Source organism: Doryrhamphus excisus, linkage group LG22 (genome assembly GCF_037039965.1).
Source record: "Doryrhamphus excisus strain RoL-2023G ecotype Guam linkage group LG22, RoL_Dexc_Guam_v1.1, whole genome shotgun sequence".
Classification (NCBI taxonomy): Eukaryota; Metazoa; Chordata; class Actinopteri; order Syngnathiformes; family Syngnathidae; genus Doryrhamphus; species Doryrhamphus excisus.
Genome location: NC_136378.1, coordinates 12,710,755 through 12,731,240, shown reverse-complemented (window position 1 = coordinate 12,731,240; position 20,486 = coordinate 12,710,755). Strand labels below are relative to the sequence as shown.

The following is a 20,486-nucleotide window of genomic DNA, read 5'->3' as shown; positions in this document are numbered from 1 at the left end:
CAAGACAATTCTTGGTTAAATCGCCAAAATACTCCAAATGTTACAAATGTAACAGTTAGTGATTGTAAAAGTACCAGATGGAGGGGTAGGATTTAATAAGCTTTGCTTCTTCCTACTCCTTTTGGACATGTGGAACTGGGAACTGATTATGGGATGCACTCAATTGGAATCTGATGCATGTTCAAATGAAATTAAACCATTACCATTACCGTTACCGTTACCATTACCATTACCATTACCATTACCATTACCATTACCATTACCATTACCATTACCATTACCATTACCATTGGTGATTTGTGCAAATCATGACTAACAGCAAAAGCATTGTGGATGGATGGATGTGATGGATGCTTGCATGGATAAGAAAAGATTTTCAGTCATATCGCATATGAAACCGTTAGCTGATAATCAGTTGATTCATAATTCCTGGCTTAGTCAAGAGTTAAAAGCGTCTGCTTACCTCGGCGGTGTGGCTCAGACTCAGTTTTGGCAGTTTGTTCTTCATGTTCCCAGAGTTTCCACCATAAGCCGGACCACAGTTGAACCCCTCCGGTGCCACCAGAGGTGGTTTTAGTTGTGGCGAGTCGAAGGGCGCCTGGTCCTGGCCGTCCATTGGTCGAACGTACGCCGTTGGCTTCTGCTGCACTGCAATGGGCTTCCCTGATAGGCCACCGGGTGGGAAGGTGGCTGTGGGAGTGGTCAGACCAGGTACAGGTGTTGTTGACAAAAGCGACGTGGAGGCCAGCGGAGAGGAGGACATGGAGATGTGGGGGCCTGTTTCGTTTTCTAAAGGGGAGCCAGAAGATTTGCAGTGGCCGCCATCCATGGCAGAAGATCGATAGTTGCCAGCGTCTGTGAGTATGAAAGCAGAAGTGAGGGAAACAGCTGGGTATTGAAGTATATTGTATAGTACATAGCAAGTACACTGAGCTGTCCTCTGCTCTCTAAATCCAATCAGGGTCCGATGCCAGCAACCTACGCTTCCAGATGGATGGACCCATTCTCAGGAAAGCTAATTATTCCTGGCCTGGTGAGGCGGACATACAAGAGATTCTCATGTTAGGGTTACCTCCTACGGTAGCGCCTATAAAACACCATGCAGGTTATCCATAAATCCTGATATCGCGTCAAGAAGCGTCAAATCAGGGATTTTCCAATTCTAATGGCAATTTCATTAAGCTCAGTCAGCGTATATTGTTATATTGTTACGCTGTGCTGTGGCTTGCAATTTCTTGCACGATCTTACTACACCACCAAGGGATGGCTTTTAGTCACTGTACACCCAATCTTTGGGCACCCGACATGATGCATGTATGACATAAACCAAACCATAACCGTTACCATAGTTACCGCACAATAAGAACACACAAATTGGTTGATTGATTTCATAAGAGCTGGCTGATGAAAAGAGAGCCATCCATAGGAGGACTTACCTGGGAGAGGAAGTGTTTTCGAAGGGAGGGCAGGATGGCGTCTCCCAGAGGAGGCGGAGGAAGAGGAAGATGAAGACGACGAAGAAGGGCTCAAGTCTCTTTTGAGCCCCAGTTCATCTTTCAGTGAGCTGAAAAGCTCGTCGTGCCTTTGGATCTGCTGCTCCTCAAACGCTTTCCCTCTTCCATTTGCAGCTCCCGGAGCCTGACCTTGACCTTGACCTTGACCTTGCCCCGACCCCAGAAGCAGGTTTGTTCCCGTGGTGCTTGGCGCATGGCCCCCTTTGGACCACTCCACGGAGCTCCGAGACTTTTTGGAGTTGTGTGAACTTGATGATGATGATGTCGCTGGAGGGGGTTGCATGGACGAGGAGGTGGACGAGAAGGTGGACGAGGAGGTGGACGAGGAGGTGGACGAGGATACGCACCCTGTTCGTTTTTCCCCCCCGCCCTCCACTCCTGCCCCCTCGGGGCCCGTGTTCAAGGCTTGGTTAAAAAGCTGGGACTCGGTTGCTGAAGTGGTTGGTGTTTGCGTGTTGTTGCTGGCGGGGCCGCCTTTGGGGATCCCCACTAGGTGGCTCTGGTTTGAATGGCTGGTGAGCAGGTCTTTCATTTCTTCATAGGAGCCAAGCGTGTTCTGGACCCGACTCGCCAACGCGTCGCCTTTATTGGTCTGAAAGGAAGGCAGAGGAGACAGGAGGAAAGAAAAGTGACAGACGTGAGTATTAATGAAGTTTCCGCCGTTCCATTCCATCCTAAGCAGCTGATGAAAAGCCCTCCTTACTCATTGGGAGAGGAACAGGAAGAGATGAATTGGTTGACCACTGACCAGGCACCCGGGCATGATGATTAATTAAACCCATGCCATCCTTAAGAGGGTCCGGTCCAGGCTGGAGCAGTAAAACTAATGGAGCAGGAATCATTATTAGCCTGACCTCAGGTTCTCAAGCAATCACGGTGAGGAGGACAGTCTGGCTTCTGCTGATTTATGATCCAAAAGCCCCTTCAGCTGTAACGCGTTCGTGCTGAGATGTACGCCAGAATGGTTAAGTGCATTTGACGGCTTCCTTTATGATGAAACTCGGCGGTTTCATCATCTGCCAGCGTGTCTTTTGGAAAGGCAACGACTTAAAGAGCCGTAGTTCTTCTCTCATGTGTCTTTTCAACTGTGTGTTGCAAATATTCATCATCAGCCAACAGCGAACACTGCTATGATTTATAATTGAATGAAGACATGAAATGCCAGACTCAAAATATAAAGTACTTCCATTTTTTATTATGCTCTAGATGTCACTTTTCTTGTATGCTCAACAAGTGTAAAAATGCATTGAAGAATGAATAAAACCGTACTGTATTTTCTGGACTATAAGTCGCACTTTTTTTCATAGGTTGGCTGTTCCTGCCACTTATACTCCAGAGCGACTTATGGATGTTTTTTTCTACCTAATTATGCATTTTTGGCCTGGTGCGACTTATACTCCGGAGCGACTTGTAGTCCGGAAAATACAGTAATTATCATTTACAACAAGATGGAATTGCATTTATTTCCAGGAGATCATTAATAATGAATGGAATTAAAGTATCTATACTGTATATCCATAAATAATGAATGAGGATGGGTTTGTTGCTGTCAACAATCACACATACAGTAGTAATAATAGGCAATGATCCACGGAGAGGTCTTCTGTGTGTGTGTGTGTGTGTGTGTGTTGTAAATGATCCCCCCCATTGCATTTGCTCTCGCTGAATACAATTTGAGCATCATTGGATGATAATTGTTACTATAACTATTGCCAATTGGGTGTAATGGATGCTTTTAGCGCGGCTAAAAGTCATGGACTATTGAACTACCAGTTAGCATACTTAGCATAGTTACTCCATTATTTATTTCCTGTATTGTTTAAGTGAATGTACTCGGGGATAACACATTGGAGGTGAGACTGAAGTCTTCCACTTGCCAATAGCCTCCAACTCTTTAGGGGTTTAATCTTTGGTGTTGGCCGTGTCAGTCCAAGTGATGCATGGCACAAATAAAAAGTAAATGCGTGAGCTTCAACAAATCAATAAGCAAATGAGCCTAATAAATTGCTTAGAGCTGATTGTAGATTGCGGTATTGGGGAGGAAAACGATTAGTTGGAGTGGAAAAAAAAACAGGGCAATGATTCGGAATCAAATTAGGACAACTTTATCATTGTTCTCATTTACGGTAAATAAAACATACGTGAAGTCTCATCACATAAAAACACGGCAGTATCGTCGATCCCAATACTTTTACTTTATGTTTTTCCAGATCAATGAATGATATTGTGATTATTTTTTTAAACAGGGCACATATAGACAAACAACCATTCACACTCACATTCATACCTATGGACAATTTGGAGTGGCCAATTAACCTAGCATGTTTTTGGAATGTGGGAGGAAACCGGAGTACCCGGAGAAAAGCCACGCATGCATGGGGAGAACATGCAAACTCCACACAGAGATGGCCGAGGGTGGAATTGGACTCGGGTCTCATAGCTGTGATGTCTGCGCGCTAACCACTTGACAACCGTGCAGCCCTCATTATCAAATATATCCAATATCCATATATCCATATATCAATTTCAACATCAGAACAAAACACAATGCGAACATCATGTTAGTGTGGATCCGATATTTGCCTGCTTTTGATATCAATATTTGTATCGATCTGCTGGCCTCCGTCCTCCATTCCACGAATAGAACATCTCACAAAACCTTTATTTGCAGGAGTGGTCATGTAAATAATTCTAATTTCACCTTCCAATGTTTGACATACACACACTTAAACTACACACGTCGTCGCTGGGAATAAATTAGCCGACGCTTCTCCATCTCAGCTCATGAATAAAAGATCTGGTCACTGAAGAGGACGGGAAAAAGGCATTTACAAAGAGGCGAAATGGAAAACAGAGAAAGGAATGAATACCTGTGTGTGTGTGTGTGTGTGTGTGTGTGTGCGTGTGTGTGTGCGTGCGTGTGTGTGTGTATGTAGAGTGAAAAGCTCAGCCCAAATAACTGCTAACAACATTGCACTCTCTAAAAGGATTAGTGAGGGGATTAGTTAATAGCCGACACAGAGAAAGGGAAGGAGACAGTCAGAGAGTGACAGACACTCGACCGATATCGAGGCAGAGAAATGGTGGAGAAAATGAAAAAGTGATTGAAAAGTTCTGGTTAAATCCCATGCGATAACAACCTATAAAGTTGAGCAAACCGCGAGGGACGGAAGTGGGCGACGAGATTGAGGAGGACGAGTGATTGTATGTATCTTTAAAGCAACACCTTCAGTGAAAATGGAAATCTTTAGCCAGGCAAATAAATCAGCCGAGCCAAGCAGCAACGTGTGCCAGAGCCATTTGTCATGAGCTGCAGCAGGAGAGCTGAAGCGAGGCCATGCAAGGAGGAACAAGGCAGGGGGAGGCTGCAATATGAAGGCAATAAACATGAACTCCTGTGGATGATCAAGTCAGCTGTTTGCTTGACAAAATGTCCCATCAATCAAGTTGGATCTTAAAGGCCCATAAACATTAGGTACGCCTGCACAAACCAATCAGGTCCCGAACGACTCTCGTTGGCGACATCTTGATGACCGCAACAGAAATGAATAAAACCAATCGTTTTTAAACCGAGATTGTTGCGTCATCGTCTCTCCGTGTTAGGAACTGACCTCACCTCAGCACCATTAATGACCTGAAAACAATTAGTCGCATCCTGGAGGTGCGCTCATTATCACATTAACCTCTGCTGTGCTGCGCTCACACCATGAACTTGAAGTAATTCCTTACAGTATGTAAGGAATTACGGGATGGGCCTTACGGGACAGCATCAAAAAATGTTAGCCTATGATGGTCCACCTCGGGGCCATGATTGCTTTTATGATTGACAAGATGATCATTGAAGAGCAACGTGGGGCACCAACATATATCAAATGTTTAGGATAATCAAGACACAATTGCTGTGAGTCACAAATCAGATCTTCTAAATCATCCCATTCACCTCAATGAAAAGCTGATGTCAGGCACGTCCAGCTGACCTTGGGCAAAGGTCAATCAAGTCCAGTATGAAAACATCTCCACCATCTCAAGCTGATTTCTTTGACTTTCTGTCCTAATTCAGCATCTTTCTGTTTCTGATTGTATCCTGCTTTAGCCTATCGGGTGCTACTTCACTCATCATGGTTGGGAATGGAACCATTAACCACCATAAACAAGACACAGCCTCATATGTATTTTTAGCACCGTGAACATAATCAAAACAAGCTGTGAGCTGCAATTGGCCCCAGGGCCATACTTTGGATCCCAACACCGTCATGCTTGTCTTCAACGGGATCTACTCAAGGTGGAAACTTCCATCAGGGTCTCTTACTTTGTAAGGTTCTCCAAACAGGTTGAATCCGGTTGAGAACAAGTCTTCATCCTGCTGGACCTCCTGGTTCCTCCTCTCCCATTCTCTCCTTTTCAGAACGCTGCGCTCCGACTCCAAATGGCTGAAAGGAAACAGAGCAGTCGTTATGTTGGCAAGAAGCGATGGGTTTTTATGTCTGACATGTGGCTGCACATCACAGCGGGATCGGAGGTACAAGGTGCGCTAGTGGTTCCCACAGGAATGGAATCTATTCATGGTGGCCCATTTGCATAATTGGCCGTGATGCATCTGCATGTAATTGTGATGGACACCGTGGGAGAGACGCGTCATGTGGGAGGACCAAAAATAGAGGAAGAAAACGTGAAAAGCAGAACAAATATGTTTACAAAGTAACTTTCTTTGTCTTATTTTTCCATTTTTTTTTCAAGACTCAAACAAGACATCATCCTTTATGACTGCTTTAGGATGGGGGGGGGGGGTGCTTGCTGAGAAGAGCTATACATTCCTTCATGTCAGAGTCTCTGTTAGAAAGACTACAATTTTTATGTCTCTTTGTTTCACCGATGACGTTTCTGTCTCAGTCTCACCTGCAGTGCTTTTTTTAACCCATGGAATATATCTAATATCTAATATCTAATATATCCTAGAATGTAGTTTACAAAAGTCGTATTGTTGGCGCTACATCAACGATGAAAATGACACAAATCCCTTTAATCGTATGCAATTCACCCGGAAATAACAGATTTTGGCACAGCTTGCACACTCGTTTCTGTTAATTCAGTTTCTCTGCTGGGGTTCATGCAAGCACATGGCACTCAAACACGGGCTTTTCTCAGGAGTGGCAACTTTGCTTGTTCGATATCTTATTAGTCGCTGCTCATTAGAGGAACCATGCACTCCAGCTCTTTAAGCAAAACAATGTCTGCATTTCAGTCATTCATTCATTTTCTACTGCTTGTCCTCACGAGGGACGTGGGGGGAGGGACGTGGGGGGGGGGGTGCTGGAGCCTATCGCACCTGTCTTCAGGCGAGAGGACTGGTGGCCAGCCAATCCCAGGGCACATATAGACAAACAACCATTCACACTCACATTCATACCTATGGACAATTTGGAGTGGCTAATTAACCTAGCATGTTTTTGGAATGTGGGAGGAAACCGGAGTACCCGGAGAAAAGCCACGCATGCACGGGGAGAACATGCAAACTCCACACAGAGATGGCCGAGGGTGGAATTGAATTCTTGATTCTTGGGATTGAAAATCTTTTAATGTTTAATTCATCCCGGGTGCGTTCTTTCAGCGCATGCTCAGATATGACGTAGCTAGAGACGTTCCTCAGTTTTAAAAATGGAGGCCAGCAATCGGCACTGGACTGCTGCGGACAGTTTGTGTGGTGCTAACCACTCCATCACCGTGCAGCCTACCGCCTGACGTAGACAGAGGCTGTTTATCATAAAAGTGTTTGATTAAAAAAAGTAGGACAACCCTTGTTTATCGTGCTTAATTGGTTCCAGACACGTCCACACTTGGTGTTCCTTTAGGTACTTTAGGTACTTTAGGTACAATAGGATACAAGACGTAACGGATAAACTAATTCTTCCTCCAATAATACGATCATCCCAAAGGTAATCGTTTCCAACATGCAGCTCCTGACGTGAGGTGGCTACTTTGATTCGATGGCTTTGAATGCGAGTCATCTCAGTGGGAGTTGAGTGTTTCATGCGTGTAGTTTTATGACATCATGTCGCCACTGAAGGCTCCACGTTCCTTTCCTGTCATTGATATCATCCTATTAAAACGGCCTTTAATCTTACAACATCCCCGTGGCTCATACAACACATGAGTGCAACTGGGTATATGATTCGCCATTGGAGGTCAAATCTATGGGGAATGAAAGGGGGGGGTATGCTGGGGGGGTGCTCTCACATTGCATTTTGAAAGCAACATTTCCATTTCATCATACCCAATACCCAATATCTGATACCCAAGTAAGCCTTTTCCACTTAGCGTCCACTGAGAAATCAAGCGGATCTCTCACAAGTTGAAATTGAGTGTGAACCGCCACACGCTATGCACACGCTATGCACACGCTTGTGGCCCCGTGGCCCCCGTGGCCCCCGTGGCCCCGTGGCCCGGGAAAGGGCATCTGTTTCCCGCAGCGCGGTGCCAAGAGACGAGACAGAGTGGCTAATTAGCCATCAACACAATTAAAAGAGACTCTTTGCCTGCACCAGACTTGCCTTTGACTTTTAATCTCTCAGTAAGAAGCGAGTGGGAGGAGAAGAAGACTGGAGAGAGCCGTGGAGAAGAAGGAGAGAAGGTAAAAAAAATAGCTAGTTTCAGGGCAACCGAGGAAAGAAAATAACAGCATGATGAAAGCGGCGGGACGAGGACAGGAAAGTAGAATGGGATGAAGTCTGAGAAGCAATAGAGCAGTGGAAGTGTGTGCGTGTGTGTGTGTGTGCGTGTGCGTGTGTGTGTGTGTGTAGATCTCCAGATGCGGATCACTGTGTGCAGCGGAACTGTCGCTGCTCATCATCTGTCACGACATGTCGATACTGTAGGTGACGGCTGAGTCACATGGCACCCACATCATCATAACCACATCAGCCACCGTGCACAAACACAAGGCGTCTCTGTCCCTGACAGGGTTTCTCCTACATGGAATTGAACGTGGCGGTGCGCCATTACAAAATAAACAAGGGTCACACAGTCAGGAGATGGGTTCGAATCTCCGTTGGGCATCTCTGTGTGGATGTTCTCCCTGGGTGTGGGTTTCCTCCAAAAACATTCATTCATTCATTTTCTACCGCTTATCCTCACGAGGGCGGCAGGGGATGCTGGAGCCTATCCTAGCTGTCTTCGGGCGAGAGGCGGGGTCAAAAACATACATGCTAGGTTAATTAGCCACTCCAAATTGTCCATAGGTATGAATGTGAGTGTGAATGGTTGTTTGTCTATATGTGCCCTGGGATTGGCTGGCCACCAGTCCAGGGTGGACCCTGCTTCTCACCCGAAGTCAGCTGGTATAGGCTCCAGCATACCCCTAGTGAGGATAAGCAGCATAGAAAAAGGATGGATGTATTGCATGACATAGAGGACATTCATTTATTTGTTCATTCATTTTTCTACCGCTTTTCCTCACAAGGGTCGGAGCCTATCCCGTGCTGGAGCCTATCCCGTGCTGGAGCCTATCCCAGCTGTCTTGGGGCGAGAGGCGGGGTCCACCCTGGACTGGTGGCCAGCCAATCACAGGGCACATAAAGACAAACAACCATTCACACTCACATTCATACCTATGGACAATTTGGAGTGGCTAATTAACCTAGCATGTTTTTGGAATGTGGGAGGAAACCGGAGTACCCGGAGAAAAGCCACGCATGCACGGGGAGAACATGCAAACTCCACACAGAGATGGCCGAGGGTGGAATTGAACCCTGGTTCCTAGCTGTGAGGTCTATGCGCTAACCACTCATCCATCGTGCAGCCCATATAGGACATATATAAGCTATATACGTAGATACATATGCAGTCTACTATTTACACAATTTTTTGATAGTCTGCACTTAGCATATGTTAGCAGATACGCCACTTAGCATATGTTAGCAGATACGCCACTTAGCATATGTTAGCAGATACGCCACTTTCCCTCTGAATGAACAATAGCCCATAAATTGTGTAATCAATGGCGGCAGGATGTCACATGCCAGCATGTGTGATCAATCACGTTTGGATGTCATTCCACTTAGTTTCCATACGTACATACATACGTATGGATGACGCCATATAGCATATAGCATATAGCATATAGCTATCATCATCATCATCACAACTTTGTTGTCACTTAATGTTGCTCTGTTATTATTTATAGTTACGGCTTGACTAAGATCAGTTGTTATTGTTGATATAGTTATTAATGTATGTTTATATGTATTGCAGGACTTACCTTGTTTTTATGTCATTTGGAATAAAAGCGACGCATGTGAACGATACAATTGTACAGTATACAAAACAATAACCGTTATATCAGCAGGCAGCATATTGGTGATGCCGATGTTTGGGGAATGGAATGGTGCCACCTCTTTGTTTGTTTTCTTGTGTGAGTGTGCACGTGTGAGTGTGCACGTGTGTGTGTGTGTCCTGAAGTAATGCTGATAGCCAGAGTAAGATCTGGGAATTTAATCCCAACCAAGCTATGCTGTTCTCCCCTGATAACTATACAGACACTCTCACACGTACGCACACACACACACACATACACATACACACACACACACACACACACACACACACACCCAGGAGCGCGTACGTCACCTTACTCTTGAACATTCCCAGCACATTTTCAGGAGAAAACTCACGCATGCACGGCGAGAACATGCAAACTCCACACAGGGTGGAATTGAACTGGGGTCTCCTAGCTGTGAGGCCTGCGTGCTAACCACATCATCCGCTGTCCATATGTATTTATAAAAATTTGTAATAGTTTTTGCATAAAAACCATATTTGCAACACGTATTTTGTATTTCTGGTACGGATGAATTGGATTTCCATTATTTCTAATGACAAAGACGGATTTGGTTTGAGTCCGTTTTGGTTATAGTCGTGCCTTCTGCAAAGAAATATTGACACATTGTTCCACTGTAATTCCTTTCAAATGACAGTAATGAGGACTGAACTACGAAGTATATGTTACACTACTGGAAGTACTACTTGTACCCAGCACTTAAAGTACAGTCCTAAAGTACACAAATGAGTATAAAAAGAAAGACGTGGCTAATTGTAAAGCAGCTGTGAGGTGGGTGTTAAACCAGAAGATTTAGGCTTGCCAATGTCATCAAGGGTTTTGTGGGGCCGCCTCACCAAAGATCAACCGACTCGGCGGACTCAGGCAGTATTTGTGTCTTATGGGAGGAACTGTCAGATCTGTTCAAGGCGGCCACTTGGAATACATTTCAACTCATTTAAAGCCACGCAGACATCGGGAGCAGAGCTTTTCTTCCTTCCATGAGCCTGTGCACACATTTTCATCCAGCCGCTGGAGTCACTTGCTTTGGAAATGCAGATCATTTGTTTCTGCTCAAGCGAATACATCCGCATTTATATCATTTATATCTGAAATGATGTTTTGTAAATACGCAGCAAAAAGAGCTGATTTATGAGATGACTTTGAAGATGAACATTCATAACAGTGAACACTGACAGCACGCAGCAGCTCCGCTCATTTACATGAGAAAACATGCAAATGGGGGCTTTTATGTTTAAATGCTTCCCGCCGTCCTGATGAGCTCTTTTCACAGCAGATTTGATGATATGACGGAGTGGGGAAAGCACAGGTGTTGCTGAAGCCATTAATGATGCCTCTGCTCGATTCTGACAGGCCGGAATGTGATGGAAGTCGGGATGCAACTGCCGGCGACATGATGGAATACATTAGCGGACGTTTTAGCCCATAACCTAAATAACTTTATGCTTTTCAGGATGAATATGTAACTGTACTTAGGAGGTAAGAAGGACATTGAATTTGAGCAACTGTACCTGTTGATGCAACTAAATATGATGACATCACTACAACCAGGAGAACCAGCGTATGGAGCTGAGGGAGCCACCTGCTGTGGCCCAGCAAGGAGCTCCGTATTCGGGTACACGCTGGGAGCTGCCGGTATGACACCATGGAGGTCTCTTTGGCACTTATTAAATACTTTTTGTGTATTCTGTGTTCTACATTTAGCAGTTAGGACAGGACGTTAACTTCACAAGCAGGAGAAAAAAAAGAGCTTGATCTTGCCCGATTGGAGCGTTCTCTTAAATTATGGGTTGTCTGAACTATTTTTAATGTTATCGGATTAATTTACTCTTTACACTAAGTAAGGACTGACTCAAGTCTTTTAGTCAATTATCGTGCACCCTAGTATAAATTGATTCATTTGTGGAAAATAACTGTCAGGAGTGAAAAAAGAATATACAGAACATCTTATATGGTTATTAGAGTTACATTTAGCTGTTTTACAGCAGTCCATATGCGTTCTTCACGTATTTTTAATGACAAAAAGTCCGTCTTAGCAGCCTATTAGCTTGCTAATACGTGGAAACAGGAACTGAAAGTCGGCTCCATCGCCCATCCAGGACGTAAACAGTTGACTTTGCTAACAAACAAAATTAAGCACAATTAAGCCTCAAAAACCTGCACGGCGTCCAGGGTGGACCCCGCCTCTCGCCCGAAGACAGCTGGGATAGGCTCCAGCACCCTTGCGACCCTCGTGAGGATAAGCGGTAGAAAATGAATGAATGAATGAATGAATGAATAAGCCTCAAAAACATTATTATTCCATGCAGTCAAAAGGGGGGCGCTGGCCTCTTATTGTGAAACCAAAAGATGACCCCCCAACCTTTGGCTGGGTCTAGCTCACACTGCTGTCCAAGAAACTACACAGACGTTTTTTACAGGTAATGATTGTGATTTACGCCCTGCACAGCTGAGCCATGCCAAAGTGGGGTCATATATTACAAGGTCGTTCACCAGGAAGAGCACATGATGAGTCTCTCTGGTCTCTGGTCCCTGGTCCCTGGTCCCTGGTCTATATGTCTCCCCGTGTCATGGCGACATATGTGACCAGCGCCGGCACTCTTAGCGACTCCCACTTTGTACGATGGACCAGCTGTAGTCTGGCCATGCATCAAAAGTGGTTAAAACACTAAAAACGGACATGGATGATAAGCCTGCATGTCTGTCAGTCATCATCAGCGTTTCATCGGCTGTAATATGCAAAGTGTAATATGCCCTTCATATTTCCATCTGTGCATTTGATTCCGCCTGCAATAAGCCGGGTGGCTGAAATAAGCGTAAGCCCTGGAATGTTCCCGCTGTATGTGTGCACGGAGGAGAGCGGCGCTGCAACGAGTGCCTTGGAATGACAGGGAGGAGTGAGGGGGATAATGAGAGGGGGAAGGAAGAGGAATAGCTGTCAGGCTGCAGACAAAAGCTTTGTTTGAAGTGTCACTTCAACCACACATTTTTGCCTGTGTACGCTTGTGTGTGTGTGTGTGTGTGTGTGTGTGTGTGTGTTCATTCTGAAGGCATTAGACATCAGAGGAGATATCAGCAGGCTTTCTTGGACCCACAGAGAAGAAGAAGACGATCCACAATGCCATCAACATAAAACATATAGAGCCTTTTACTTTCTCTCTCTTGGAAAGTAGAAGAATATCACAAATCTCATCCTTGCGTCTCTGCATGTGTTAAACATCCCAGCATGCATTATAATGAGACGCGGGATTCTAACACATTCTTTCCATGCCCGTCACACAAACACGTGTGTTTGACACTGATGGATGGATAAATAGACCGGCAGCGAGGGCAGAGCAGGAAGAAGGGGATACTACTTCTTTGTGCTTTGCGTCTTATCACAGAAGACGCAAGACTTAGGAATGTATTCCTGTCTTATGTACATGCCGTGTCTCCATTGTGTTTATTCATTGCTCTTTGTTTTCTGCATAGAAGCATCTTAGTTTCATAACAAAACCATAGAAATGTAACATTGGCCAACATACGCCCATGCCACTTTCTATGCCGCTTATCCTCACTAGGGTCACTCGTTATGCTGGAGCCTACCCCAGCTGACGCTGAGCGAGAGGCGGGGTGCACCCTGGACTGGTCGCCAGCCAATCGTGGGGGTCCCTTGTTCTTTTTAGTGAACGATGAGAACCGATTTGCTGTTATAAGACGTTTGATATACCATAATATGCAACTGGGAATCACACCGTTCACTTCACTGATTCAACCCCAACCCATTCACTAGTCGCAATTTTAGACGACTTTGATTTTCTCTCAAGGAACACAAAATATTGTGTTCTATGGCTGTATAAAAATCTACCCTACTAAAGGACTATAGGGGTGCTATTTCATGCCTAGAGGCTTCTAATGTAAAAAAAACAGATTTAGGACATAAACTGGGTTTCTATGCTTTAACTATGAAAATTTCCCATTTAGAAATAAGGATTCCAACTTTGCGGAATCACTTCCCTTACCATGGTTGGGTCTGGAAGTAATTAACTAAGCTAAACGAGGGATTACTACATCCTAATTCTTTTGGTAACGCAGTAATTGAAGGAGTATTTCTCGATAACTCTTTTTATTTTTTGCCCAACTGTTGAAAACTATAAATCAAACCAAAAAACCCTCAGGAAGATGTTTTACATGTAAAATACTGAATACATATACGTCTGTCTGTACTGCATTGGTAGAAGTATGAGATGATGTACCTCAGACATAATGGCTTTAAGGAGAAGAAGAGGAAGAAAAGAAGGGTAAGAGCGGTAAGGAGGAAACGAGGTGGGAGGTGGAGATTGTGAAGTGTGACAATGAAAACAGGCCACTCAGAGGCATTTCCGTGAGCAAACACTTTTGAACAGAATCATTGGCAGAGCAAACACGGACTCCAGCGCCTCGAAAGGCCGCCGCCCCGCGTCCCTGAATTCATTTTAGACGCATGAAAAGCACCTTGCAACATTGTGGGAACAATAAATGATACAAAAGAACGGCCTGGATAATCCCGTTTACTTTGCCAAATACAAACTTGAAACCTTTTCTCCTTGACGCCTTGAGTGGAGATGACTTACTCCGATTCCAAAATATACCACTATTGTCAAGGATGTGGGAACATTCACAGCTCAGGTGTGAACATTCATAGTGTTTTAATGATTGACAGCAAAGATTAGCATCACCTGCTTATACTGATTGTGTAAGCTCCAGCTGTGCCCTGGTCACATGGACGCAAAATAAAGATGGACAATAACGAGGGATTCAATAAAGTCGGGGAAAAGACATTTTCACCTTCTGCTTCCTTAGAAGGCACTTGAAGGTGTGTTTCCCGAGGGAAGGGATTCAGGGCTGCACGGTGGACGAGTGGTTAGCACGCACGCCTCTCAGTTGGGAGACCGGAGTTCAATTCCACCCTCGGCCATCTCTGTGTGGAGTTTGCATGTTCTCCCCGTGCATGCGTGGGTTTTCTCCGGGTACTCCGGTTTCCTCCCACATTCCAAAAACATGCTAGGTTCATTGATTAATGAAGACGGCTGGGATAGGCTCCAGCACCCCCGTGACCCTTGTGAGGATAAGCGGTAGAATATCAATGAGTGAATGAATAAACCAAAATGCATGCTGGGTATCTTCTGGGTATGCATGCTGGGCTGCCAAGCATACTTATTTATGACCAAGCTTACTGTTTATGACTTTCTAAATATGGTTGACATTATTAGAGATCTCTGGACATGAAATAACACCCCTATAGCCACCCTAATTGGCCACTCCAAACTGTGTCCGCGCCCCTCATGGGCATGAGCGGATGCTATGCGGCTATGATGGCTATGATGCTGAAGTAGGCGGAGCTTTAGTGTAAGTACCTAAATCACCACTTGAATGAAAGAATCTGAAAAAGAAGAACCAACTCCAGTCGTCCGGCTCAATAATAAATTACTAAATAACCAGGAAGCTGCCTAGCTCTCACTGTCTCTTTCATAGGAGCAGATCCTTTCACGTGTTCACTGATACTTTCTCATTCGTTATGGAGGCTGGGGCGTTCACTTTGTCTTTCCTTTTCACTGACGCGCTCTCAAGGAAACAGTCTTCCTCGAGAGAAAAACGTTCATAAAAATCAATCAGCATTCATATATTTGACTAAATTAGTACATCCATGTGAATATTAAAAGCAACAATTCACTTGGGTGAGGGTAAACATTGCTAAAGAAATGGATGATGATGTCTGGAGACATCATGCAAGGGTTCATCCTAAGGAAAGATAAACATAAACCCAACATCAACATATGAGAGAAGCCGTCTAACTGTGGTTAAATGCATCGGAGAACGACGCGGCGGGGAAACAAAAGTCTCCAACTTTTAATCCTCCTCCTGTTTTATACGGTAATAAGCGCTCGGAAAATAAAGCAGTGACACGCTGTAAAAAAACGTATAGCACTGACATTTCTTAGGAAATGCTATTACAGCATTCAAGGACCTCCAGTATTATAGACACACAGCCACCCCCCCCCCCAAAAAATGTTTTTAATACATTTTTTATTAAAGCGACTCTCATAATTATTAGATTACATGTTTTATTGCATGTTTTTTTTTTAAACAGCATATGAACGTGCATTGTGTTCTGGGCCCTTGTGATGTATTAGAGCGATCTATGAGTGCTCTGTTGTATGTGTGTTATTGCATTTACTACTGCTACCAGTAGAGGGTGGTGTCTACTCAGGTGGGAGTTAGAGAATATGCAGCTCCACTCTTCTGTGTCCTGATTGGTTGTAGACCATTTCCTGTTGTGGTCAAGGTCGCTACCAAACTAGATCAGGGTGAGCTGCTTGAATAAACAACAGAAGAAGAAAAAGCGAATGGATTGTTTCAATAAGAGATAAAATGAATAAAATGTATAATTAGGAGTTTTATAGCCTTAAAACAGATATAATAATTGTAAACAAAGTTGGCTACATTTCACTTATTGCGGGTTATTTTGGGAACCTATCCTGTAGGATAAGAAAGGATTATTATTACTGATTTAGCATGAAAGAGTAATTCCAGTACATAAAATACTACAAATTGTCTCTGCCTCAGTGAATCATTACTTGTGCTTACGTCGCCTACGCAAGGGAAGAAGCGGATGTTTGTTTTAACGAGCAGGAAACGTGGAAATAGCGAGAGAAAACGCCAATAATGACAAAAGAGAAGCAGGGAGACCTTCTGGAAGGAATTATGACGTTCCCCAAGGTTCCAGTACACCAAAATATTTGATAGCTGCGGCCCTACTTTCCAGCACTGGGACATCAAACTCAGGCCACACTTTTGGCGTCTGACTTCCACGTGTGCAGACATTCCAAGACTTCCAGTTTGATGAAACTCCTCCCAGAAAAGACCAATAAGAAGCTGAGAATGATTGTTAAATGAATGAGCACTGGAAACAAAGACTGGTAATGCTGACCGATTAGCAGCCTTTTCTCCGTCTGCCAACACAACAAATGACGGCAAATTAGAAACGATGGCGTGCACAAAATACTGATTGCTCAATGTCTCCTTTTCAATGCAATACTGATTAGACCCTGATTTGCCAGATCACTGATGGGAGCGTTCTTTATCTCCTGGCTTTCACCTGATAACAATGAGGGGTTAATCATTTAACATACACTCCAAAAGACCCCCCCCCCCCCACACCCTCTACTCTTACTCATATTCCAGGCACACCTCCCACACCACGCTTAATCTGCTGACTATTAGCTGATGAGAAAGAATTAGTGCATGCTAAATGAGTTCATTAGGTAATGAATGAACACACTTAACTACATCCTGTAGCTGTGAGATGAGTGCTGGAGAGGCAGAGACGCTGCCAAGTGATCAGATAACAGGTTACGGGGGGGGGACAAAAGATGGAGAGAGCCAACGAGGGACGGTGAAGGCGTGTGGCGATGTTAATGTTTGGGAGCGCTGGTCTCAGTGACACACACACACGCACATGCACACACACACACACACACACACACACACACACGCTTGATAAGAAAAACGATGTTAGACAGGCAGTTTATCAAAGGGCCATGAGAGGCAGAGAAAGATTAGACGCCATCCTTGTGGTCGCACGGGAGCGTTTGTGTATACTATGTGTACTAATACGGGGAAAAAGACGTGTCCCTTCTAGCTCCTCAGATAAAGCTTGGGAACCATCGGGAAATCTTTACATTGACGACGCCCATGCCCAACATGTTCCGTGTTCCAGTACTGAACGCACAGCTTAAGCAGTGGTTGTAAAAAGTGCTTTTAAGGATGGTCCGTATGCTAATGAGATGTGTCATCTTGAACATAATGGCTGTGCTAATACAATCATGTCCATTATCACGCGTCTAATCTTTGTCTCAGACATTAGCGGCGATGTCAAATGCTTGTCAGAGCCGCCGCCTTCCTAGGACGCCACCTCGCCGTTGTTATAATGCGACAGACATTTGCACACCGCTGACATTTCCTCTGTTACTCACACTGAGGGAATTATGAGATTCTGGAAGTGTAATTGAAATGACAGCCATGTAATCCTCTCCCTTCAATATGGCTCATTTACATGCGTGTACATGCAGTACATACATTACACACGTGGGGCTGTTACACATCCGTAACGTTTGGCGTGGAACTTTAAAATATGTCCACTATTTACTCATTTATTTATGTATTAGTTGCTTATTTAAAACCTTATTCCTTGTTTACGTCTACTGCTGGGCACCTAGCAAGTTGTCATGTACGTATATGGACTTAGGGTCCATATACCCTAGGGACCCTAACCCTAAAGGTGTGACGTGACACGCCCGAAAAAACACAAGTCTGAAAGTTGTAGGAAATGTAGGATAGGGCTCCTTGAACGCAACATGCTCTATGGGATATTTATTCATTCATTCATTTTCTACCACTTATCCTCACCAGGGTCGCCTCTCGCCTGAAGGCTCCGGTGCTGGAGCCTATCCCAGCTGTCTTGGGGCGAGAGGCGGGGTCCACCCTGGACTGGTGGCCAGCCAATCCCAGGGCACATGTAGACAAACAACCATTCACACTCACATTCATACCTATGGACAATTTGGAGTGGCCAATTAACCTAGCATGTTTTTGGAATGTGGGAGGAAACCGGAGTACCCGGAGAAAACCCACGCATGCACGGGGAGAACATGCAAACTCCACACAGAGATGGCCGAGGGTGGGATTGAACTTGGGTCTCCTTGCTGTGAGGCCTGCACGCTAACTGCTCGGCCTCTACGGCATATATTTCCCTTTATTATTAAACCCATGTTCATTGTGCACGAGGGCCTCTACAACTTTATGCGTATGCATACAGGACACACAAATAGGCTGTCACCTTGAAAAATTATGATGGACAGTCCACATATCATTACACAAGAGGACTTTAAAAAGTGAAGTCAAGCATAAAAAAAACGGTCTTTGAACTCATTGTGGTGAAGTTAAATTCTTTTAAAAATAAAAAATAAAACATCCCTCAGCCAATCTTATCCTTCTTTTCTACTACTGCTGTTGGTGTTTTTGACCTGATTGGTTAGTGGAATTGGCTCCTTGACCAATGTTGGGTGACTATAATGTTGCTTATAAATCCCATGAACATAAACTGTACAGAGACACCATTCATTTGGGAAATGATTATGTATAAATATATTCTTACATTTATTTACTTTTTTACTTTATCAACTTTTTGTTGCTCTGAGCTCCAAGTGACCGGGGCCCTGCCAGTATTATTCATATGGTATATACGTACCAAGATATGTTTCACTACTCCAACGGCACCTTGCTGTCCCTGAACTACCTGTTGTACTGGTGGGGAAAACCAAAACAAAGCAAAAATAAAAGGAAGTGCCCTCCTTCAGTGGCATAAATAAACTATCCTGCAGTTCTAGCATGACCTTGTCTACTCTGCTGCAAACTACACTCGTCCTGCTTTTCCTTCAAACTGTCTCTCTTTCTCTCTGACGGCTTCTGCCTGGCAGCGTGAACAAGCTGTGCTGGCCGCAACCGGATAAACACGCACACGCGCGCACACACACACACACACTGCTCAGTCTATCTTGCACTTACACAAACTGGCAAGCTAATATAAATGTGTGTGTGTGTGTGTGTGTGTGTGTGTGTGGTGGTGGTGGGGTGGGGCGTGGGGGGGTAGTGTGTGTATGTCTGAAAAAGATAATACAATTTTTGGGACTCCGGCTTTACCTCTTCTTCTATGTTGCCATGGTAACAAGCTCTGGACCAGAGAGTGAGAGCAAGAAAGATGGATAGAGAGTCCCCTAAGGACACACACACACACACACACACACGCGCACACACACACATGCACACACACACACTCGGCAAACATGCTTATACCACCGCCTTCTCCTCTCTTGCTCTCACACAAAGGCTTTTTCAGCCAATTATCCGTTGGCGGCACATGAAGGGTTAATAACATGCGATCTGCAGCAAAGGGAATTTACCTCCAGCCATTTGGTCTTGGCTGTAATGGCTGCACACCATTCTGTTGCGTTACATGGACGCCACGATGCCAAATGGCATTCTGTTATTCTACTCAATGTGGCAAATTGCTTTAGCGGCGCCCCGGCACACACACACACGCGCACGCATACACACACACACACACACACACACATTACATTGCAGCAATATGACATATATGTCATATATGTCATATATGACATATATGACATATATGACTAACCATGTAGCAAGTGACAATGGTGCTGGTTACGATTGCCACAACATCGTTTCTACAAGCATCAGATGTCCCATCTTCACATTCGGGCTTTAAACGTGGCAATGAGGCCAAAGTACAAGCTGAGTAAACCTGACTCCTAAAGCCCAGCACACACATCACCATAATTGGGACCACTTTGGGCCAAAGCTAGACAAGACTAGAATATTCTTACAGATCACCCAGACGTGTGCGGTGTGTAAAGACTCATTATTTCCTTACGGAAAACTCTACAAAAAATACACAATATTATTCATTTTCTAGCGCTTATCCTCATGAGAGTCGCGGGGGTGCTGGAGCCTATCCCAGCTGTCTTCAGGCGAGAGGCGGGGTCCACCCTGGACTGGTGGCCAGCCAATCCCAGGGCACATATAGACAAACAACC

General features: G+C 44.6%; 1 protein-coding gene across 1 annotated transcript in view; it reads right to left on the bottom strand.

The window, feature by feature from the left end:
- The window catches only part of aff2 (AF4/FMR2 family, member 2), a 98,321-nt gene that overhangs the window by 58,857 nt on the left and 18,978 nt on the right, over positions 1-20,486 (bottom strand). Inside the window, exons 2-4 of the mRNA XM_058062976.2 lie at positions 5,824-5,944; positions 1,437-2,106; positions 464-855 (exon numbers count right to left, since the gene is read on the bottom strand). Coding sequence (XP_057918959.2) covers positions 464-855; positions 1,437-2,106; positions 5,824-5,944 — 1,183 coding nt within the window. The remainder of the gene's footprint in view (positions 1-463; positions 856-1,436; positions 2,107-5,823; positions 5,945-20,486) is intronic.